This window comes from Brienomyrus brachyistius, chromosome 11 (assembly GCF_023856365.1).
Source record: "Brienomyrus brachyistius isolate T26 chromosome 11, BBRACH_0.4, whole genome shotgun sequence".
Lineage (NCBI taxonomy): Eukaryota > Metazoa > Chordata > Actinopteri > Osteoglossiformes > Mormyridae > Brienomyrus > Brienomyrus brachyistius.
The window spans coordinates 16,441,239-16,465,948 of record NC_064543.1 but is presented as its reverse complement, the minus strand read 5'-3'; the positions used below and the strand labels follow the sequence as shown (position 1 = coordinate 16,465,948).

At 44.5% G+C, this 24,710-nt stretch overlaps 1 protein-coding gene across 2 annotated transcripts; it reads left to right on the top strand.

Annotated features, from left to right (window-relative positions):
* The first annotated feature begins 28 nt into the window (after positions 1 to 28).
* On the top strand, positions 29 to 24,710 carry usp10 (ubiquitin specific peptidase 10). Of its 2 annotated transcripts, XM_049030124.1 has the most exons (15): positions 29 to 349; positions 7,709 to 7,777; positions 8,063 to 8,108; positions 8,518 to 8,577; positions 9,920 to 11,062; positions 13,647 to 13,738; positions 13,913 to 14,022; positions 14,291 to 14,349; positions 14,446 to 14,549; positions 15,574 to 15,673; positions 15,909 to 16,086; positions 17,002 to 17,167; positions 17,981 to 18,125; positions 19,071 to 19,136; positions 20,388 to 24,710. In XM_049030124.1, exons 1-15 carry the CDS (start codon positions 329 to 331, stop codon positions 20,573 to 20,575), a joined length of 2,547 nt encoding a protein of 848 aa, XP_048886081.1. In that variant the 5' UTR covers positions 29 to 328; the 3' UTR covers positions 20,576 to 24,710. The 2 variants fall into 2 exon arrangements, with proteins under 2 accessions (XP_048886081.1, XP_048886082.1); XM_049030125.1 differs by lacking the exon at positions 8,518 to 8,577.

Genomic DNA, 24,710 nt, shown 5'->3' with positions numbered 1-24,710 from the left:
CAGCTTCTCGTTTCACGCGCCGGGGAAGTTGGATCTCGTGCACAGAGACGGACGCGGCGCACGCGCTCATTGGAGAGCGCGCTGCTAAGCGCGCGCAGGTTATGAGCGTGGCTACACCAAGATGGCGGCGGTGGCAGTGGTGGGGGAGTCGGCGTGATGTACGGGAGAAGAAGACAGCTGAAGTGCTAACGGCCGAGGCAAAAATGGGAAAAATGAATGTGGCCTCGCACTAAGCCGTGCGACTGTGCAAGTTATATAAAAATATTTGTGTTTCGCCGCGAAGGACGGTGCATTTTAATTCGAGTAGGAACGGAAAGTCACCGGGAGCATGGCTTCTCAGAGTAATCAGGTAAAACTCTCTAATTTAGTAGATAAGTCGTTTTCGCGCCTGTTTAATGACATTAAAGACCACTGTTTGAAGACAACTGAAATTGGAGTGTGACACACTAGCTACTAAGCACTATTTCCTCGTAGTTGTGGTGTATGCTTGAGATTTTCCCTGAATAGTGCGCTTGTGCGTTGGACTCGTCGGCAGGAGCAGCATGGCGCAGGCCCAGCCAGCACTGCCCATTCATATGACTTAACTAGAGATTTTATCGGGACGCTACCTATCGGCGCTCGCCTTAAACAGATTAATTTGTCCAGCAACGTCCCAGAGAATAGACGACAGCCACATTTTTGTCACATGAGAGCTATTTTGCCTGCGTGTTTCTTTTTGCCGCGAGTTTTATTCTTGCGGTGGCAGGCCTGGTTATCTGTCCGACTCCAGCAGGCGTCATTTCACCGTCCCCTTTCCCCCCGATCGTGACACGCGTCGTTGTCACGATCGGGAGAAAATAAGACGGTGAAATTACGCCGGACAGTGTCCGTCAAAGTGTTGACTCTTTAGTTTAACGCAAGGTGAGCTTAGGCTACTGCAGCGGATTGGTGCTTTTACAGAACGGGGGAGGTCTGCACCTCTCCAAAGCCCATTCATACGCTTCAGCAGAAAGGCCAAAGGACGCATCGGGGCTGCTCTGTCGCATTTATTGGTGGTTAAGTTAAATATTTTTGCTGCTGCAGTTTAGTCTACGGCGGGCACGGTTTCATTCCTCCGACTTGGATATTGCACGGGCGGTCTCGCTGCTGCCGTATGGAAGTTAGGCGTCACTTTTTAAGCAGGGCGGTATGTTGTAGGTGGAAATTAAAATCCGGAGTTTGTTTTATAGTAACGATGGGCTAAGGGTAGTCCGGGTTTTCGACGCCCAGTTCAAGCATTGACCCCTGCGTTTTTAGAGCGGTGCCTTTGTGGATCGATCAGCCGGAGGCAACTTGGCGTGCAGGTGGTTGTAGTAAAGTTTTTATGGTTAGACAAGTTTTTCGTGTTGACTTGTTTATGGAAAGACGTATTGACATTTTTGGCCGTGGAGCCTGGTTGCTTGCTGCGCGAATATTTGGCCAGAGATCGTGTGCCGAATTGCGCCGAGCTGGTTGGCGAAACGGGAAGCTGAGGACTTTTCACGTCCAAGCCGTAGGTTTTGTGCAACGCTAGAAACCTAAAAAATAAGCAAATGAAATTGTACCAAACGAAACAGCGCGTTGAAATGCTTCTCATGATTAGAAGTCGGCCGGCTCCTTGTGCCAAGTGACTAGGGGAGCACCGCCCTTCTCCTAGTGTTAGCGTGCGGTCTGACCCGAAAACGGGCTACTTGTTACGCTGAATAATCTCTCATGCTCTTTAACGACAAATTGGCCTCTTATAATTGTAATCGTCAAATGCACGTAGGTTTAGTGATTCTCGGAATCGTATCCGAGGATGTTTAGGCTTGTTTAATTGCGCCACACTAACTATTGCCGTTCTATATGTTTGCACATGTAAGGCAAGTATCACTGTAAAGCAGCTAAGTTATGACTTGGCTTATTCTGATTTTAGACTGATGATAGACCCTCCACTGGATTATTATTGGGTACAATCCTGTTTGTTAATGTCCTAAGAGGGGGAAAATCTTTAACGTTGTAACGCAGTCTTTGTAAAGTCCATTTGTAGAACTAATATCTACTGATTTGGTAACTTTTTTTGCGTAGGCAATGATGACTTTATTGACTAGTTTGATCTTAATGCTCCAGTGTGGTTTTTAAATGATTAGTTTTGTTGAAAATGTTCTGTCATGTAGATCTGCTTTGTATTTGATGTCAGTCCATTCCCTACAGAGTTTGCTTTCCTCCTGCAGTTTGAGGCAATACATTTCAATGAATAAGTGATTCTCAATTTCCCAAAACGAGTGTGTCCCCTGTTCTGTACTGGCATCCTGTCCTAGGTGTTCCCATGCCTGGTGCCCTGTGCTGCCTGTCATTCTGTGGCTCCCTCCTCTGTTCTCCTGTCTTTTATAATACTGAATAATGATAATTTCTTCTTTCTCGTGTGTGTGTGTGTGTGTGTGTGTGTGTGTGTGTGTGTGTGTGTGTGTGTGTGTGTGTGTGTGTGTGTGTGTTTACACTTCTGTGTTCTTCAGCACCTGCCGCATGCTTGGCATGGATGGGCTTCCATCACTTGTCACTGCACATTAGCATCTTCATCTGACCAATGTAAAATTGTATAACTTTTATAATAGCAGTGCATTAAAAATAGTTCAGGGTGCCCTATAAGGCTCATCTTGTAGTTTCCCTGTACATTGTTTATACCTCTTGATATTTCACTGTCAGTTTTTAGAACTTTTAGTACATTACCCTCAACCCAACTTTTTTTGCATGTATTACTTAATTTTGTCGTAGGTAAGAGACCTGGTGAATTTTATTTTAAAGATCCAAAGTCACATTTGTATGCAGAATACAGGGCCCCAGAGTGCCTTGAGAGATGCTGTACTGCTCTTCCACAGTTTGATTTGATTCCAGACATTCCTGTGAAAGCATGGGGATTGAGGCCTGGGTCCTTAGCCCTCTGCGGGGAACGCCTTTTCCTCTGTGATCCGCCACCAGCTTGTTTCCCTTATGAGGTCTTGCGATGTGGAAGACTTTTATTTTTCTAAGAAGGAAGTCGCATGGTCTTCAAAGATACTCCAAATAAAGATGAACGGTCATCACTGCAGTGTCCCTGTACCACCCCTGTCGCTTAATGGAATTATTTCATGTAATGTGATATGCAATGTGTCCAGTATTTCTCTGGAGGCAGCAAAGTGCTTCATTCTGATCCACCAGCAGCTTACAGGATTCTGGCAAGTGTGTTCCCTTTTAACATTAACCGTGCAGGCTGGTGCCCGTGCAGGCTGGTGCCCGTGCAGGCTGGTGCCCGTGCAGGCTGGTGCCCGTGCAGGCTGGTGCCCGTGCAGGCTGGTGCCCGTGCAGGCTGGTGCCCGTGCAGGCTGGTGCCCGTGCAGGCTGGTGCCCGTGCAGGCTGGTGCCCGTGCAGGCTGGTGCCCGTGCAGGCCGTCCTTTCTTGTGCTCTGACTCTCTTCAACCTGAAACAGACAGCAACCGAACACCTTTCACTTTTTATGTGTTATGTTCATAGTTTCTTGGCTTAGTATTTTTTCTGGCAAGTAATGTGTGAAAGTCAATGCTGCCCTCCATTTGTTGCCAGTCTATTTGCCCGCTGTTATTTGTGTAAGGCTAGAAAAGCATCAGGAAGGCTCGCATATCTCATTTACTGGGCATGTCCTGCGTGCATCCAATACAGATATCAGCCATGGGATTGCGGACCTGCTGTGGTGTCTATTGTAGTCCCGATAATGTATCTGACCTCATGTTGTTTTGAAAACAAAGGCCTTGTATAGCCGGCACAGCCAGCAGACATGTCAACTCTTCAGAGAATGACTCTTAAAAGCTTGACTGGAAGCCAGAATTCAAGTAATTGGCAACATTGTGATGACAGTATAAAATGCAAAACTAAAATGTGTCCGTCGATGCTGTGCATTACAAACCAAAAAAGGACAGGATAAATTTTCTGTACAGAATGGCATGATGCACAACCCCCCAGAATATTTTTTTCTGTCACTATTTCATTTCGGCACTCTTACGATGCGTTTCCACTAGAATACAGAAATCGACCTGTACCTGAGCCATACCGCAAAGAGAGGCTTTTTACAGCACGGTTCAAGCTTAATACAGTTTTCTGCTGCAGAAAGGTGTGCTCGGTCAAAGTGTCGCCGAGTTTGGAGAGAGACAGCGACGAAAAACTGTAAAGATGCTTCTTTACTGTTCACATAGTGTACATTGTGATTTACTGTTTGCAATTGTTTTTTTCCCCCACTGTGTACTAATTTCCTCTGGCAAGTCTGCGAAACTGTTAAACAAGTATCAAATGCTAGTGAAATTAGCATTCACTTGTGCAAATTTGCCTTATGCATTCATTCCATTGCGGCTCTGAAGTAAGTAGTAGGTTGGTTTTACTTTCCCTTATGGTATAAATTTTTCATGCAAAAACATGTGATCACACCGCAAATCCTTTCTAACGCACCTGATATTAGTACCCAAGTCCACTACAATGCGGAATTGCATTTGTATTTGCTTGATTTTCAGTTGGAAAAAAAGCACTATACACAGTACAACACAATATGGTCTTAGTCAGAAACACTACTTGCATGCCAAAACCGCTATCCAAGTGAATGATAGCGATGTCTGATTAACAAGTTGTTCGTTTGAGCTGGTTCTTTTCAGTGAATCTGTTGAACCGGTTTTCAAATCTAAAAGAGTCAAACTTTTTTTTTACATTCCCGTACCAATATTTGACAAATCATAGTATAAAAACACATAGCATCCTCTTTTAAAATCACCTACATCTGCTATTTGTAGACTGTCTGTGGCCATGTTGTTTTCAGTGACCCTCCTCATACCCTCGTCCACCGTATTTGTGCTGTGTTCATGCCCGGCCGCATAGTGGCCGCGGTTCACTACTCCCAACTCTCAGCGATCAACAAGTTGGCGAGTTCGGCATGTTTGGTCGAAGTGCTTATTAGGCAATTCTAGTGATACTCATAAAACCCGCAGGAGATTTTTATTATTTAATTTATTAATGTGTTATTTCTCATTTAAAATGCATATAATTACAACATGGGGGCGGCATGATGGTGCAGTGGTTAGCACTGTTGCCTCACACCTCTGGGACCCGGGTTCGAGTCTCTGCCTGGGTCATGTGTGTGGAGGTTGCATGTTCTCCCCATGTCGTCGTGGGTTTCCTCCGGGTACTCCGGGTACTCCAGTTTCCCCCCACAGTCCAAAAAACATGCTGAGGCTAATTGGAGTTGCTAAATTGTCCGTAGGTGTGCATGTGTGATTGAATGGTGTGTGAGTGTGCCCTGCGATGGGCTGGCCCCCCATCCTAGATTATTCCCTGCCCTATTGCCCATTGCGTCCGGGATAGGCTCCGTAACCCCCTGCTACCCAGTAGGATAAGCGGTTTGGAAAATGGATGGATGGATGGATAATTACAACATTAGCCACTGGTATCACTGCTTATATTTAATTCATTTTCTTTGGCTTAAGTTACTAAGTTTTGGAGTTGAATTCCATTAACCTCGTTTTTACCATTCGATATGTGTATTTTGGTATGCTATTTTAGTCAACATTTTTCTCTGGAATGCCTTAGTTGCGTTAGAGCAGGACTGACTATATTGCCATACTGTAGCTTAAACAGCTGTAACACCCAGAACTCTCTGCTTAGACACCTCCTCTGGGGGAAACACTGGCACCCCTTGATCAATTTAGAAACACTACTCTCTAGTACTAGTGAGATAAATTAGCGTGCGACTCACTTGTTGTAATATAGTACCTAGTAGGGATGGGCAAATTTTAATTTAAATTGTAATTTTGGCATCCAACAATTATCAAAACAAAATGATAGAGAAATGATTTTGTGCTACATTTTGCAGTGATGTTCCCATTTAGTTATAAATCCACTGCACCCTTTTCTGCCCCTCTTTGGTTTCTCAGTTGATTTATAGAATTTAGCGAAATCCACTGTTAAAAGGAAATGTTTTTTTCAAAAGTTCAATAAATGCATGATTTTTCCAAAGTCAGTGAGTAATCATTAAGTAATCAAAATCGCAATATTGACCAAAACAATTGTGCTTTTGATTTTGCCATAATTGAGCAGCCCTAGTACCTAGAGTAATCTAGAAATTGTATCAAGTTTTGCTTGTATTTTCACTACAGATGTGACCTTCAAAGTGTATATTTTTCTTTGGTTTTCTATGTAGTCTGGCTCAGGGTCAGCTATCAGACCGTATATGATGCTGGATTTGCCACTTTTATAATGAGCCGCACCACAGTATTGTACCCAAATCTGTCTGTATTGCTATGTTGCATTACACAGTAGGGCTGTCACTATCGATTGTCAGTTGAGTAATCAATTACATATAATATGATGTTAAATTCAACTAGTGTGAGGCAGGAACCAACCAGCCATTGCGGGGTGCCTAATCAGTCATACATTCCAGTTCACTTAAGGTTCATGTTTTAAGATGGCAAAGAATCCAGGGGATTTGCCAAAAAGCTACACACATGCACAAACAGGATGAACATGCAAACTCCACCCAAAACATGGCAGTATGCAACGCCACCACTGAGCTACCATGCTGCCCTTTGTTTGCACGATGTGCGATTTTGATATCGCCGTGGCATTTCATGCACTGTTCATGCAGTTCTATACAAATGATTTAGCTCTTTTAGACAATGTGCCATCTTCCGCCATGTTTCTGCAAAACCGAGAGAAAGTTTTAATGGGTACATTGTAATGATTGAGTAATCGTGATGGCTCTATTGCACAATAAGAGAATTTATAAACTGCAAATTCACCCAACAGAATGGCTTAAGAAGCTAAGATTTGAGATGTAATCATCTTCTTAGCTGTGGCATGTTGACTAGTGACAGGATTTTTACCATTTAACTGTAAAATACATGCTCTTTGGAAGTAGATGGTTAAATCTCTTAATTTCTTCTGTTTGTAAGCTTTGTTTAATGCATGAAATGAGATCTGATCAGTTATACGTCAAACATTAACTTTTTTTGTATGTATTTTTTTTTTTATCTTAGCTTGTTAATGGGGTACTTCCAGGCTTGTTTTGGTACACTGGGGACACTGCTGCCTTAGGGCTGCTAATTAAGACCTGCCCATTATGCCTATCTAATTAAAAACAGAGCTTCTGCCTATTTGACCTTCTGCGCAAATGATCACAAAGCAGGAAGTGGAATTTGTAGACAAAGTTTATTGTCTTTAGTTTGCCACAGTATTCACTATATTATTGGACTATTACCAGTTAGGTTCTGTTTGCATTACGAGAGTTTGGACATTTTTAGCATTAAATTTCCAGTGTTGGTTTGTTATTGCTGAATGAGACCTGCCATGTCCAACTAGGTAAGTTTAACTTGATGCAGATAATTCTTATTTTTAGTGTCGTCTTCCGCTTTACATATCAGTAAGCGTGCTGTACATCTTTTTATGGCACTATTGCAAACGTTCTTGTACATTGTGATCGAGCCAAAGTAAAGGGCAAGTCTGGTTATATGTGCCTTCGCTAAGCAGATGACTGAACTTGTCAAACCTTTTACTGGCTGTCAGTGTTGATTTACTTCAGTGTCTGTGTCAGTGACCTTTTAGTGTCAAGACAGCATTAGATAAAAAAAAAAAAAATCCCCTTGTGGTTTGAGTGGCTGTGCAGGTTTCCCTTATCAAGCAATAATCGCTGAACTGTTCAAGTAATACAAGAGCTAATTTTTATTTTTTTCTTTTCCCCAGTACATCTTTGGGGAATTCAGTCCCGATGAGTTCAAACAGTTCTTCGTAACTCCTCGCTGTTTTGTTGAGGTAAAATCGGCCGCCGAGGTTGTTTTTGCATTGAAGTTTGCTGCATGGATTTTAAATAATGTCTTTCAGTCCCAAATTGTTACATTTAAATGGCATAGTCAGTCTCATCTGTGTTGGTGAAACAATGTGTGATTTAGAGCCAAGCAAACAGCCGTTAGTAAAATATCACATTACTCGGTGCACCCTGGGCTGTGTGAGGTGTACCATGTGTCTCTCGTGTGTTGCTGAGCTTGGTGTGTTTCTATTAAATGTTTGATTATTTCCCCCCGCCCTTTTTTTCCACAGCTTCCCCCATTCAATGACAAAGTCTCCTGTGCATCTCAATCTTCAGGTAAGGGCCCAGCTGGCTGGATCTGTCTTGATTTGTTTGACTTTCTCTCTTTGCCATTGGCTCAGGAGGGGCCGCCTTGGTGTATCATTGGTCTGCACCGTCGGCTGGGCGGTGCCTTTTAAACTTCTAGGATTTGTCCGCCCTGTGCCTGGGAACAGCTGCCCAACCCCTGTGGCGTGTGTGCTTTTTGAAAACTCTGTTCAGGCTGCGCTCAGCACTGCAGCCCTAAGCTGCTGTCTGTTACCATATTTGGCAAGATCTGTCTGTTCCTTTTTTGAAAGGGGCCTCTGCCAAAATGACTCCTATGACCTCAGCTATTCTAAAAGCCCAGTTTTTCAAGCATTAAAGTTTTCGCCTTTCCATGCTTTCTGTGCTGCACATTTATCCCAGTTTGTTATTAATCATTCAGGAAGTTTCTGTACTCCTGCTGTGCCATTCCTTACGGAAACTATGAGACTGCAGGTCTGCGGTGAGTTATGGGTCCATGTGGATCCCCCCCTCCCTCCCTGCAGAGTCCCAGCCCAGGTGCTGTCCTGGGTGTCTAACTGGCTTTTAATCTCATTCCTGTCTTAAGACTTGCAAGGCTTCGCATGTTTCAGTGCTTTTTAAATCTTTAAGCATCGTTGGCCACCAACTTTACTCAACTTTGCATTTCCCAGTTCCCTTCTGAAAAAAAAAGTGATAATCAACTCTGGCTCTAAAGTGTTACCCGGGGGTGAACACTGTTTTCAGCGCTAATTAACACTATTTGCTGTGTGTCAAATGCTTTTCTGTTTGGACAAGCATTTATTCCTTGTCCTTTGTTCTCTCAAATGTGTCTTGTTTTTGGTGAGGTCTTTAGCACTGACTAAAAAAAAGTCTGTTGCCTTTCAACCCTGTGAAGGTTTGCATTAAAACTTGAGCCCTAAAACTTTCGGGGGAAACTCTGCGTTCTTCTTGAGGGTGGCTATTGTCTTTTCTGGTAAGAGCCAGAGATACAAGCCCTTGTGACACAGAATGCAATCTGGCCTGCCTTTACTAACGCTGCATCTGCATGTGCTCTTACTGGTTCTGCTAGTCGGGTGGGTTTCTGTCCATTTCAAGTTCATTACATGGCAAAACATTGCAAAATCTCTCTCTGCCAGCAAGGTGAGCATTTCGTATCGCATGTAGGCTGTGTGGACCTGGCTGCTGGTGCAATCGGCTCATTTCTGACACCTCCCACTAGGATCTGGTCTCTCCTACCTCCCACTAGGATCTGGTCTCTCCCACAGCAATTCTTTTGCTAATGGGGGGCTACTCTGCTTCTTGTATTACAAAATAAGGAAGGGATATTAGTGTGTGGGTCAGATTTTTAGATTTAAAATTCTTCATTTAAAAGAAACTGGCACTTGAGCTCTGTGATTATTAAAAATGGCTCATTTTTAACTGACATAGTAATTATTTGATTCAAAAGTGCGTCTATAGTTATTACAAAGCAGCCTCGTCATGCAACCTTCAGCTTACAAAACAGAATGTCAGTGGTGAATTTATCCTTAACACTGGGTTTATGACCATCCTTTTCTGTAGCTTATGTGTCCATTCAATGCCCACCCTTTTCAATAATGTTAAAAGGACTGCATTTGAATAAGGTTCAGAGTGTAATTCTGTTCAGTTGCCTGAAATATGAAAGCATTTTGATTTTATGAGTCTTGGTTCAGTCCCAGCTTGGTTAAATCTGCTGTTGTCTGAATATTTTATGTGGATGCAGTGTTTGCTTTGCGACAGGTCTTTCTGCTTACTGTGTACCACGCCCGGTTGTTTTTGAGCTCATCGATGTTTGATCTGTGTAGGGGATGACTTCCAGCACATTGAATTCGGTGTGGGAGACGTCATGGATGAAGGACCTGCTGGGGTGAAGGATTCCAAGCTTCAGGTCTCCAGCACCCTGAACCCCCAGGCTCCAGAGTTCATCCTCGCCTGCCAATCCGCACCGAAACCCCCGCCGGACGCTGACGAGTCTGACTGCACGAACGGTGACTCCCTGGGCCCAGGGTCTGAGGTGCCGTCACTGGATGGCGGCCAGGCCTGCCCGGACCTGGATGGGGCATTGGGCGGCCTCGGGCAGCGGGAGCGCAAAAAGAAGAAGAAACGACCTCCGGGATATTACAACTACCTGGAGGGCCCAGAAGATCCCACAGCTCTTCCTGAGGCTCCGTTGGGGGTGGTGCTTGTGAACGGCCACTCCCCCAGCGCCCCTGATCTTTGCTCTGATGACATGGTTAGCCCTGTAGCACTGGCAGTCTCACTTCCACAGGGCAACCCGGGACATGGTTCCCCCGATTCAACCCTCGTCAGTGACCAGAGGACTTGCGAAAGCCCCAGTGATCCCTCTTTGGACGTAAGGGGCCTGGTCACGTCTTTGTCGGACAGAAACGTAGTTCATTCTTTCTCGCATTGCAGCAGTGGGGTGGCTGAAGGGGGAAGGACTCCTGAGCTGCGGCCGGAGAGCCCGATGGTGCTGGACAATGGGCAGCCCAGCTCCACTTCCCCGCTGCCACCTTCTGCCCCTACCATTAGTCCCAGCACCACACACCTTGCAGAGGCTGAAGACCATAGTGACAGTGGAGTCGTGAATGGTCTGGCGGATGTCGGCAGTGACGCCGATGGACAGAAGAACGACTCTGAGGCTGGGGAGTCCCTGCCATTGTACCAGCACCTGACCTTGTCCCCCACAGACCAGGATACAGAGTTGCCCTCCCCTGCTCCCCAAACCCTCCCTGTGGCCTCCACTGTTCAGCCACTTAAATCCTGGGCTAGTCTCTTTCATAGTCCTAAGCCCCCATCTGGAAGTTCGCAGGCAGAGGCGGAGCCCAGAGACACATCACCTGTTGCTCCCACTATTCTGTCTACCCCTCAGACCCCTGAGAAGTTGGGGGAGTTGAAGGAGGGTCCAGTTCATGTGTCAGAAGATCCTCTTGCCCCCAGACTTGCAGGTAAAGTGTAACTAGTGTGGCTGCTGATCCAGAGCAGTCAGTGAGTCCTTGCTGGTTGTCAAACTTTGTTTCTCTCCCTGAAGGCTGATTCAGAAGTTATTTTTTGGAACTTTTGCATATTTTGGAATATTGATGGTTTGATACTGTTGATATGTGGATTTGCCTGAGTGTGCATCGTTCTTGGCATGTATTAATCTGAATTCACTAATGCTCGCTCTGGATCTCTACGATTTCTTCTCATCCAGTTTTCAGGAATTCTAGAATAGTGTTTGACAATAATAATTCAGACTGCATTTATGTGTCCACAGCCTAATCGGTTTTCTGATCATTTCCAATAATGTGTGGACCTTTTCTGTTTGTTAGCAGTTTTATACGGGGAATTGTCCACTTCGTTTTGTTTTGTATCAGCCGAATGATCTGAGCCGGAATGTAAAGCCCTGTTTACATTTGGTTTTAAAATTCACCTTGGGCGATCGGAGGTCCTCTAGATATAAATGTAAACGACCACCAAGACGCGTTGTGATCCGATCATCTTGTTGATGTGTTCTGGGATGCATTTGACCGCATATGCATACATATTTGTAGTGTAAACACTAACATGATCCAGCGCGTCCCTGAGGAGGACGTCACAACCATGTGCTGAGCTGCAAGGAGATTTGAAGTAGTTAGCTGGAAACCTTAGACACAGGTATAAACAGCGATGTCTCTCGATTGTCTACTTATGATCTGATCGACGAAGACGTATTTTAAATCTCATTGTTAACAGGGCTTAAGACTACCTGGGCAAGAAGATGAATGACCTTCAGAACAGCATGTCTCATTCCTTTTTAGATTCATTTGAGAATGAGCTTCCTTCTGGATAATAAATCTGATCCCTCTTAAACAAATTGCCAGTGAAACACTTGCTTGAAGCCAGATTTTATTCACTTAATTTATGGCATTCAGAGTTATAGTGTAAATTGAATTGCTTTCCACTTTTGAGATTTCCATGTAATGAAAATCAGTGAAATAACAGTGGTTTAAATACAGAAGTCATCATGAGATTTAACAGAATGAACTAGTGTGTGACTTTTGGGAACCTCATTTATGTTAACTTGAAGCTCCATGATTTCTGTACCATAGGTGAAAGTTTGTCATTCCTGAATGTGAGCAGAAATTGTCAACACATGCTCAGTAAAGCAAAGGGAAAAGATGGTGTAATTAAGAAATTCAGAAATTCAGGTCAATTCCATTTTCGTGCTTCATATTAAAGTTTCATCTTGTATTATAAATATTGTTGAATACAGTGGATATTCTGGTTTGCCAGGCGTCTTAAAGGTGGGTGAGAGTGTCATAATTCAAGTGATTGTCTTCATGAACCAATGTTTCTGTTAAATGTGCCCATAAATGCGAAACACTGAGGCTGTTTTGGATTCACTTCCCTTTACAGAAATAGTGGAGTGTATGTAGTTTATTATGTAGTGTTTGAATTCTCAAAAGCAAACCTGGCTTGCTATATAGTGGGAATGAGTGACCCATTTTGAACAAAGCATTCATTTAAAATTGTGTATTTTATGGTTATAGAAATGAATCTGTTGGGTGCCACTTATTCGAATGTTGATTCTTTGAAACTTTGCATCTGTCATTAAGTCTACAAAATGTATAGGGCTCTTTTTGCAAGCATTTTATATGCCACTAGGTGGCAGTAGCACCCTTGTCTTGTGTTAGCTACTTGGTGTACTTTAGCTTCCGGGTGAAGGTAAGGGAAAAATTTTGAAATTGTGGGTATGTTTCATGTTAAGCTGTAACATGTTGTGCAAGGAAGGGACACACTAGGTGGTGCTAAAACACCAAAACTGTGGAGTGCGTGTGAATTATGGTCACAGAATGCCTTGCATAATGTCCGCCCTTTTATTTTCCCCCAAGAAGATCAAACGGCGTGGCTCTGTGGGAGCCGCAACCCCTCCCCCACCTCTGCCCTCAAAGACCACTATTGTCCGCTGTGTAATGGTATTGGGTCCTGCAGTCCGCTGCTACTGTAGCAATGTGATGCTATGATTATGCTACTGAAAGCAGTTGTTCATCAGTCACATGTGACTGCTGATTTAGTCCCTTAGCCCAGCAGTTGTGACTGATCTGTAAAAGATTGCTCCTGATATCATTCCTGGGGCTTTGATAATGCTTGTTGAAACAGCATTTATGTAAACACTTTTTGTTTCATTGCTGGAGCAACTTGGTGTCTGCTAGCACAAATTTTAGAAGTGGGGGGCTTTCAGTCGCAAAATCCGGCTTCTTCACTTGCTTACGGCTGGTTAGTTGACTGACCCCTTCAGTTTCCTTTGTTGTAATTTGTTGGAAATCGACACATCTGCATGTTACCATGGGAGCAGTGCTGACTGGCTGCTTCTCTTCCCATGCGTGGTAGAGTGCCCCCTCGTTCTGTCCAATCAGCCTCAGGGTCATTGCCTGCCACAAAGCCAGATAGCAACCTTACTTTGTGTGCAACATTCAAGCTTACAGTGTTCATCCTTTTGATTCACGCTATTTTTTATTTTAACCAAGTATATAATGCTGATGATTTCTCTGTTTACTTTCGAATCCTTAGACTTGATAGAGGATGTGAAGTTGATACACAAACCTGTGTCTTTACAACCCAGAGGACTTATCAACAAGGGGAACTGGTGTTATATCAATGCTGTATCCTTTTGGTTAAGAATCTAGCCTCTGGCCATTTCAGTGGCTCTCCTGAGTGCTAATGTATGCCAACCTTAGTACTGGAAGCAGCTGTCGGACATCAGTTTTACTTTGACAGCTGGTGTCTGGTACTGGCTTGAGCCTGTGTTGTCCTTGATCTTTGACCCTTGCCACAAGACCCTTCAGGCTCTGATTGCTTGCCCTCCCATGTACCACTTGATGAAGTCCATCTCCATGTTGAAGGACAGTCAGCGGCGGTGCACCTCCACACCAATGATTGACAACTTGTAAGTACTGCAGCTGTGCATGAGATCGGTTTTCAGGGTGACTGTGTGCCAAGTCGGCGTTGCCAGTGACGCATTGTGCCTGCCTGCTCTATACATTGCTGTTCTTGGTGCTGCTGATGTGTAATTGTAGTGTTCGCTGACTGTGCCATGAAAACAATGTAGAGTGTTTTCTTATGATTGTTGCTTTGGCAGAAATATTGGTGGTTTAAGTCACACGTCATGACCATTTGGCTGTGCTTTTCTCTGACATTTCTCTTCTCCCCTTCAGCGTTCGGCTGGTGAATGAGTTCAGCAACATGCCTTTTCCCTCCAAGGCCAAACAGCAAGGTTAGCTTCTGTGGCGGTAGTATTTCTCAACCTCTCCTCTCGAAGGAGAAAAGTCTGACCTTTTTCTTGATTTCCTTATCTGTGCCATTTGCATAGCTGCCGGGGACAAGATAATGAAAGATGTACGACCTGGGGTTCCCTTTGAACCAAACTACATCTACAAACTTCTGACTGTCATCAAATCAAGTCTATCAGAGAAGGTAAAAGGCAGTCTGCTGCTGTTGTGAGCTGAGCCATTGGGCGCTTTTACACTGAAGTTCTGGAACCTGGTTCTATTTACAAGTCCCTGGGCTGTCATGACCTGGAACTTTTGTAGCTCCTGGCCACTTTTGTTTGTCCCTTTCACGCCGCAGGAGCAGGAACTGGGACCTTTATGTTAAATAAGCAAAAATAGATGCAAAATGTTTGTAAACTTTACACATAATTTCATCTGAAACTACACTGCAATGCCAAAACAGATAAAGGTAATTTTGTTGGCCGTTCGTTATTGGGGGGATCGATCACGATCAGCACGAGGCACAGCCTTTTATTTATATTTTAATTACATGATTCCTGACATGTTCATGATTCTGATAGAATCTGGCAAATCGATCTTTCCCTTTCCACAGAATGAAAAATTATGTAACTATAACGCTGGCAAATTTCACCGCTGGCACCAGCAATTTTAGACAAAAGTGTATTGGTTAGCGATCACATTTTCCAATACAGAAATATGGAGACGCAAGCAAAAAAAAATTAATTGATGCATTAAATATAACTGAGGTGCAAAAATAATTCCATCTGCTCAATTTTTGCTCTGGTAATTATTTTTCTCCGCACTTCTGCGTAACTTCCAAGTTAACACCGGTGATTGTAGTCAACAAATGAGAGCTGTCATTGCAAGCGCCCCCCAAGTAATTCACGTTCAAACGAAAAGTACCTAGTCTGGTGTAGGTACTAAAAAAGGGTTCTGGAACTGCCTCCAAGGAACTACAGTAAACCAGAGTTCCTTTTTTTCTGGTTCCAGAAAAAAGTTCCAGTGGTGTGAATGTGCCTACCATCTTATTTAGGGGGGGGGGGGACCGGGACCAAGAGGAGATTTATTTTTTTTCCTCCTTCAGTGAAATGGTGCTCTAATCCAGTCAAGATGCTTGGAGATGTATGTCACTTTTGGTCAGACCATCAGTGCTAGCATTGCCATACAGCGTTTTCTGGATCGTCTCCTCTGTCATCGCCTTCTTTCAGGGCCGACAGGAGGATGCTGAGGAGTACCTGGGCTTCATCCTCAATGGTCTGCATGAGGAGATGTTGGCCCTGAAGAAGCTGCACTCCCCACAGGAAGAAAGTAAGGCCGCCTGGTCAATGGGTTTCCTCCTAGGAGTAGGAATAGGAACTGGGTTAGTTACAGCCGAACCTACGGTAGCTCTGCTCATAACTGCCCTGTGTTTGGTTATAACATTGTCTGCAGATCATTTTTTTTTTTTCAATGAATATGACGGAATTATCATCTCTCTTCTTACCGTAATGATTTGAATATGACGTCTTTCTTCTAAACTGACCATCTTTGTTGCCGTGTGCAGAAGCCCCCACACAAAACGGAGCTGAACCCCAGGTGGGACCCGAGGGAGCCGAGGCCTCTGGGAAAGAGGACAGCGAAGACGAGTGGGAGCATGTCGGCCCCCGGAACAAGATCTCTGTGACACGACAGGCCGGCTTTGTCCGTACTCCCATCACGGACATATTCGGCGGGCATATGAGGTGGGGGGCGCTTTTGGTGTGCAGCTAACCGGCTTGGCAGAACACACTTGGTGTCTCTCAGATCTTGTATGCTCTGTCTGATGGTCGAAGAGCTGGAGTCAATGGCTGTCAGCGTATTGGGACAGTCGACCTCTTGGACTCTTCTGAAGTGCTCCAGCCCTGGTCTGGTCGCCCTTTCTCATGTGGTGGCCCACCATGTCTTTGGCCCAGTCTGCTGGCGTCTATGACGGAGGAGCCATAGGAGTGGCCCCCTATGTACCGAAACCTCAGAGAGGGGGTGCTGTGCCGTGATACGCTGCCATGTCATTAGGCGACTGCGGTGGACGTCTAGCCATGGGGGCGCATGAGCAGAGTCTGCTCCAAAACCAGTCTAAACAAACTGGCCTGTGTAGTAACGTCCTGTGTTGGGGTTGGACGGTCTTCGTTCCTGAAACTGGTCACAAATTGTATAGGGGATGTTTTGAAGCTGGATAAAGTAACATCTGTATGTATGAACCCAAAAGGGAGAATGCGGTGTGCAAAAGTGTTCACCTTTTTAAAATTGTCATCTCTCCTTATTAATGCTGTCTGCAAGCGAGATCTCAAATTATAGCTACCTCTACGCAAAACACCTGCGTTTTTAAGCACACGTAACTCTTCACCTGTCCGAACATTTTTCTGTGTCCTTGGCTTGAACTGAAGTGTCTCAGTTCATTGATTCGTTGCTATGTGTAACTTAGATGTTGCTTATGAAAACAGGTTGATATGGACTGAAAGTATATACATACCGATGGTTTTATGGAAATGTCGGTGGTATTTTTATGTTCATGAAAGACATTTTGGCGGTCATACGCCACCCAGCTGTTGGCTGTTGGGGTCTGCAGAAACGCATGTGATGCTGACGTGTGCCCCCCCCCCCTTTCCTATCCACCACAGGTCGGTGGTGTACCAGCAGAGCTCCAAGGAGTCGGCCACGCTGCAGCCCTTCTTCACCCTGCAGCTAGACATCCAGTCTGAGAAGATCCGCACTGTGCAGGAGGCACTGGAGAGTCTAGTGGCACGCGAGTCAGTCCAGGGTTACACCACCAAAAGCAAACAGGAGGTGGGCAGATGCTGATGGGCCCAGGAGGGGACTTTCTGGGAGTCGTCTGATGGGCACATTTCTGATGACTTTCCTTCAGTTGTCATGCTTCTCTGCCTGAATATGACCAAAATAATGTGGTCAAAGTGAGGCATGAATCCCCACTTGGTTCAGCCGAAGACAAAGATATTGCAAACGTCTGCGGTGCAGGTTTCAAGCACGTCTGTGTTTAGAATTCGTTTGTAAATCTCTCCCATGAAGTGCATGTGCTACTCATACTGTGGTTGTCTCCTGAGGTGCTTCTCTCCTTTCGTTGTATGTTGTGGCAGCCAGACTGTCTGATTGGTTGACCTCCTTAGTCAGGCTAGCTCTGCGGTGCTGTGCTCGCTGCCCACTCCTTGTGGACTGTTACGGTATTGCATCCTCGTTGGACATTCTAGGGTCAAGGGCCCGTCACCTCAAGCTGATGTCTCTGAAGAAAATGCTTTTGTAGTTGAAAGGAACATCTGTTGACCAGAACAGTTTTTGTCCTCCCCATATCAGTTATTACAAGCATTGACCTTTCATAAACCTGTTGAAAATCTGGACAGTTTTGGCTTTATCGGTGGATGGTCCTCTTGGATCAGCCTGGTTCATGGATCAACATTTTAAAGGATTATTTTACTGTCGTCAGCCGTTGTTGCGGCCTCAGCCACTATTTGATGTCTGTCCCAGTGGTAATGAGTAAATTGCTTCTGGGAGTTGAGCCAGAGTTGTGTGTACTGGGATTGTAGAGGAGAAGCAGCTTTCTTTGGTTGGCTGTGTGACCTGTTTTCATTCTGTGGCTGCTTTCAGGTCGAGATAAGCCGCAGGGTGACCCTGGAGGAGCTCCCCCCGGTGCTGGTTCTCCATCTGAAGAGGTTCGTGTTTGAGAAGACTGGGGGCTGTCAGAAGCTGGTGAAGAATATCGATTACCCCATAGACCTGGAGATCAGCAAAGGTATATACTCCCAGCATGCTCTTCATGGGCATTGTCTGCAAATCCAATACTGACATTCCTCATCTAACAGCAGATTTCTCCCCCTTCCTGTGGTCTTGGCAGTAGAATTGTCAGTATTCGTCTCTGTAAGCTGTATGTTATAGCAGCTGCATTCAGGCTGAAATCAACCTTTGAAACAAAAGTTAGTGTTGGCCAGAATGATTGAAACTGCTTCACCAGCGGCTGTCCTCATATGGACGGCAGAGAGCTGCTTATATATTACTCAAATATCATGCAACTAAGCTCTCAGGTCCAGTTGATGTGTATCTTTGTGTGCTCAGGTACATGCGCTGCATGCACAGTGCCTTTTTATGTGCTCTGTGTCACATCTTTGCTGTTTTCTTGTTTTTGCATTTGCCAAGTCGAGAACGTAATAAGCAAGGTTGTATTACATTTTGCTGTGGTTACCTAAATCCATGGTGGGGAAACGTGAGCAATTCTCTGCCTAAAGGGGTAAATGTACACGCCTAGTGTGTCAAGACGTCGTTTTGGCGCAACGTGCCGACTTTCCTGTACAACTGCGCTTCTCGTTTGATAGTATGTCTGCTGCCTGGCAAAGCTCAGCTCGCCAGTCCCATAAACACTAATCTGTGCTTCCCTCTCCCTTCTGGCATTGACATTGGCCAAATGGTAGAAACAAACATTGGAGGGAGCTTGTGGACGCCTTGTTGAAAATCCAGCTCTGTACTCTTTGAGTTGCAGTGCTGGTAGTGGGCTGCTACTTATTGGGTTAGAACCCCTTTGTGATACATTTAAACCAAACAGGCCGGTTTTCATTTAGTGTTTTATAAGCTAATTCATGGAGGCTGTCATTAATCTGTTTTTGAGAGCAAGCACTTCTTGCTCTCAAAAAGTTCTGCCTTTGATTTGTTTTGACGTGTTTATTAATAAAGAGCATTCTTTCAGATCTCCTTTCCCCGGGGGTGAGGAACAAAATTTTCAAAGGCCAAAGAACCTACAGGCTTTTTGCAGGTAATGTAACTTTGTGTGTCTTGATAAGGGTGCAGTGGGGTAGCCACTTCATGTGGGTTTCGAATCGGTGTCCATCTTAGCTGGGAGTTCAGATCCCTGAAAAACACTTCTAAATATTCACATCTGATAACGTTAAAAATGGACCTCTCGCAGGCATCCAAAATCGAGTGTTTGCCATGGACTGCAGTATGAGATGTTTCCTCTCGACCTATGCTGTCTTCGTCCTGCTTTTCGTAGAAGTAAACCTCCATGAGTAACGGGAGAGTTTGAGATCTATCCACTGACTCATTTCATTGTGACTAGTAACTCGTCCCATTAGCTTTGAGCTAATGTGTGTCTTCTACCTTAATGGAAGAATATCACCAGTCTGCAGCTGGTAAACCTCTCCTCCTGTATTGATATTCCATGTTCTTGAACTTCCATCTGGCCCTAGCTGATCAATCTGCCAAATTAGCTCCTCCATTTGACATGGTTAAAGGTTAAAGCAAGCATGCAGCGTTCCTTAAGTGAGCATGGTGATGTTCTAAGAGAATTATTGGTTTGCGTCTCTTTTTGCCAAATGAACTTCACTATTCTTGGCACTGTTGCTGATTTAATTTGCCCAGTAAAACCACTTAAGTGCTGTTTCGAGGCTGCAGGTACTCATATATGAGTTTGGGGCCATGTGAGGCAATGCGGACTGCATGCTCCCTTTCCAGATTTCAGTTCTAAAGAGACGGGACTTGTCTTAAGCGCATGGACAGGAAATGACAATGAGACTTTGAACATGAAGCTGTATGTTTAAAATATACAAAAACAGCAGTGTGTTTGCATTCACATACACATATACTTCGATGCCTCTTTTCCCGTCCTGGTCTGTCTCCAGGTCAGACCATAGTATGGCCAGCTGCTAGCATTGTTCAATTGGGAAATTTTATGAATGAGTTCTCTGAGCTTTATAAATTGGCTGAAATCAGGTTAAGGGATATTCTTTTTACCCCTGCGGTCTCGCATAAAAAATTTTCTGCTGACTTCGGGGCCTTTAAGCCCAGTGTCAACAGTGGCTCTGAACTGCATGCTCCTCTGAGGCCTGAGGGCCGTCTTCTCCTGGGGTCTGCCTAGACATAGTGAGTGGCCTCTGCCTAGACATAGTGAGTGGCCTCTGCCTAATATTCCTCTTACCTAGGCCACCGTGCTCAGTGGGGTGAAATTTGAAAATGTCCTTTCAAAGGTCAAGATTTCCAATGTCCTTTTTGTTTCTGTCCTCCCAAGTTGTCTATCACCATGGGAACAGCGCCACCGGTGGCCACTACACCACCGATGTCTTCCACATCGGTCTGAATGGCTGGCTTCGCATCGACGACCAGGCAGTGGAGGTCATTGGCCAGTACCACGTGCTGAAGCAGAGTGTCGAGCGCACCGCCTACCTGCTCTACTATCGCCGTCTCGACCTGCTGTAGGGCTCGCTGTCCTGAGAACATGCCCCCCCTCCCTCACCCATTACACCTAACCACATCTGATGTCCAATTGCTTTCACCGGAGATACAGGTTGCCCCCACTACCCCCTCAACCTCCCACTTCGCCACGTCTTTTCTGAAGAAACGGGACGTCAGCAGTCAGGAGAGATGGCTTCCCCATGTCATCTGCGAACGCTGAAACAGTGAGATCTTCAGGGCCTGATGGACAGCTCAGATGTTCTGTGGCCAGCCTCTACACTTGGAATTACTGAGCACAACAATAAGAGCTGTTGCCTGAGACTACTCTTTTGGGTTTGTTTTTGTTTTGTTTGTTCAAGCTGCTTGCTTTTCGTTTTTTTGTTTTTTTTTGTGCTGACAAATCAAGCAGTTTTTAGCAGTTTGAGATGATGGTCTCAGACTGGCAGCAGCTGATCACTGTTTTGAGTTTGACTAGTGCGTCTGATGGCCATAGCATCCATAGGTCTTAAAACATGGGCTTTCCCTATTGTTACGCCGACCTTCCTTCCTCATCATGTCAAACCCCTGCCTCTTCCTCAAACTGTCCGCCTCATGGTGTTAAGTCTAGGTGACACTTGCTGCCAAGTGTGAGATTCAATCCTGCAGGCACCAGCCAAGGTGACGCCGCTTCTTGGTCCGTGCGCAGGAAAGTCCGAGTGCTTCTGGGTGTTGGTTTAGAAGTGTCTGGATATAAATGCGCTTTAGGATGTGTGTATGCGGGTTTGCAGTCAATTATGGTGAAATAAATCTGAGCTGGTCATTTTATCCTTGGGGGGGAGGGGTTCTTAATTATTTTCTGTGTTCACTTGTAATGCTACTTAATTAAAGTCTATTAAAAATCTGCTTTTAATTGCTTATGACTGACCGCCCTAAACCTCCCCGTTGACAGTAAACACTCTTCTCTGCAGGATGTCACTGATGCCTCTCCCTTCCACAAAGTTCTCTACAGGGGTTTGTGATCACGATTCCTGAGAGTGTTAATTTTGCTTTATTTTTTTAAATTCAAACTGAGTACTTTAATGGAGGTAAAATGTTGCATAGCAGGGTGCAGCCTTCACTTGAGTGATGATGAGCGCAGGTGAGACGCCCCATAGCTTAACCAATGAAACGTATTACCTGCTGTGGTATTTGGACGTGCTGTGGGTGAAGCACCCACCCTTCATATAAATGAAAATTTTTTTCCTCAAGGCGAAACATGGTAAATAAAACAGTACAAGTCTTTGTCGGTTAATTTCCTTCCTTGCCCTTCTGCCAGATGAAGCGATCAGCTTTGTTGGGAAGTGCAGGTGGCACACAACTGCCACTACCTTCAAATACCTGCATTAAGTTTTCTATGTGACTCTTCCACTTTTTCTTTTAATCCCTTATGTACCTGGTAACTGCTGATCCTTCACCAGAAGCTACATGCGTTCGGCCTCCCGGTTCTCTAGCCAGAGAGGTGATAATGGAGCAGGTGGTTCATGCATGTCTGAATTGCTGAAGAGGATCCCATCATTGACTCAGGGAAGTGAAAACCTTGCAGTTCTCATTCCGATGCTTGGATGGGGGCAGCTTCAGCAGCAAAATTGATTTAAAGTTTGGTCTCAGCTGATTGTGGTCCCCCTGTATTTCAGTTTGTATTGAATCATTGGGTTTAACTTAGAATTGCTGATCCCCCTCCTTTTCATGTTGTCTCTTGTGTTAGATTTTTACATGGTGTATGAAACAAGTGGCTGGTCTTTGAAGTGGTTCTTGGACTTCTAGTCCTGTTGGCTCTTCCCAGCTTTCCATGGTCAGCTCTCTGCGGTTGGTGTGGTTCTAATGGCAACTGAACGTTCTGCCATGTGCCACCCTAACAGCGCCGGAGAGCCCCCTGTGTCAGCAGGGGGGAACTGCAAATGGGACATCTGTGATGTCTGAGGTCTCAGCGGTTTCGTTGATTGAGGACTTTTTAAGAGATGAAAAATGTCTTGGCTAACCGGCTGCAGTTAAGTTGTGTACTAGCTGGCTGTTAGTTTTTTCAGTCATTAAGCTTCCATTGGACCCTATGAAAGCTACATGACATTAATGTGTCTCATTGCATTTCTGTGGAGTGTGAGTTGCTGGATGGTGGCCTAGACTGTGTTTAGGTCTGGAGCTGATTGCTAGTTGAGAGCTGCCTTGCCTGGTAGTAACTCTGAAAAAGATTGTTTGGTTTTTCTCTCAACCTCCAACATGTAATTATAAGCGTAGTTTTCTTGTTAATGTCGGTGTGAAAAAACCCAGAAGTTTGATGACTTAAGTTGCATCGAATGGCATATCTGCCCTTGTTGGCCTCTTATTTTGTAGATAATGTTTCTATCCTCATATTTTGGGAAAAGGCCATTTCCATCCTGTTTCTTTCCTACGAATAAACCAGAGTCTCTTGACTGGACCCAAACTAAAGCCTATGTAAGTTTCTGTAGATGTTGCCCCAACTGGCATTAACTAGCTGGGCCTTGAATATGGTCCCACCCTTGGCTTGCAAAGCTGGCCCATGAATTCCTTATTCAGGATGTGTCCTGAGTTTTATTGATTTGGAAAAATCACTTATTACAGCCTATCGGGTTGACTTATGATTCCGAGATGTCAAAGTCGTCATTGAGGAGGTGCTCGCAAGGTTGATTTGTTTTTTATAAAGATTCAGCTGAGTCTTTTGGTGCAGCGACACACTCTGAGCTTAACACTGCGGTGGCCTGCCCCACCAGGTCTTACTAAGCATTTTCCATGGAGCTTAATGGGGAAAAATCCAAGCCTAGCGTAGCAATGCTTAGCCTGATGTGATGATCGTGCCCAGCTGAGTGTCTCTCTTCATGGGGTTCCCACTTCATGCAGGCGTCGCGTGTGGTTTCACGCTGCCCCATCAGAGCCATAATTCCCACCGGCCTGCCATTGCCTTCATGCGGCTCGGTTCTGTATTCCCAGAAATATTTAGCTTGGCGTACCGAATGAGATCGTTATGAGAGGCATAAATTCCATGTGTGCAAAGACCACTTCTGGCTGGATGTTAGATGAAGGGGTGAATTTCACCCTCACACACAAAGGGACATTTCTTGGTAGAGAGGTTGCAATTCAGTTTCTGTGTTTTTCTAATATTTCTCATTTTGGTTGGGGTGAGAATTGAGTGATAAGGGCCAAAGCGTGTGGTAACTTACTTGTTCTTGACTGCTTCCCCCCCCCCCCCCCCCCAAGTAACATTATTCACTTCACTTGGATTATCAGTACTCTGATTGAGCTGTAGGGGATGAGCATTTTTTCAATTTTAAAAGTAGTGTGAATTTGTATTACTCATTGCAAAATGTATCCACACCTTGTGATGTCCAAAGAATTTCCGCCATTTATAGCCATTTTGCTGTCCGACTTGCGTTTGTGGTGTTTTGATTCATTATTTAATGATGCTGGGAGATCTGCTTTGTCAGCCCCCTGCAGGAGTGGTAGTTATCACAGTAAGAACATAGTGTTTCGAAATCTCTGTGAGGCACTTCTTCTTGCAGTCTGAATTGGTCATCGAGAACTTTCTAAGGACAAAGGGGATTCCCTTCAGCAATGATCAGTCAGCCTGTAGGGTCTTGGTAGGTATGATTACTCTCCTGAAAGGGTCACACAGATGGATTATATTATTATTACCTTATATTTCTTGGTTGGTGTGTGATTGTTTTGTTTGACTTATTTTGATTGAAAATGTTTCTCACCTCCAAAAACTGTTCTCTAGACTCAAAATAGCTGTATTTTTATAAACCTTTTGTTATGTCCTCTGTTTACTTTTTCCAGATTATAATGAATATTATAATACTCCTCTACATGATGATTTTTAAATCTTATTTATTGAGACAAATGTCCAGATTTAGAATGTATTCTTTGTGTAGTATGTTGACATGTATACAACTACATAGAAGAGCAGAGAATGCCAGTGCACTGCCAGTGCTCTGGATGATAGCGAAAAAAATGCTGATCTTTGTTTTGTAAACCAGCGATATGGTTTGTTATATATTTAAAAACAAGCTAAGAAGTTTTCTTAACATTGATATGTGACCAGAAGTCCTGCTTATTTTATAAAAGTATCAAAGGCAGTGACCTCAAAAATGCTTTGTTTTCAAAAGATAAAAGACATTTGAGATACACA

What these genes read in the sequence shown, in the direction of transcription:
- usp10 (XM_049030124.1), top strand. Translation starts at nt 329, where the DNA reads ATGGCTTCTCAGAGTAATCAG. An exon ending in TATGAGACTGCAGGTCTGCG is followed by an intron (nt 8,578 to 9,919) that starts GTGAGTTATGGG and finishes TGATCTGTGTAG; the next exon opens with GGGATGACTTCCAGCACATT. An exon ending in ATATTCGGCGGGCATATGAG is followed by an intron (nt 16,087 to 17,001) that starts GTGGGGGGCGCT and finishes TATCCACCACAG; the next exon opens with GTCGGTGGTGTACCAGCAGA.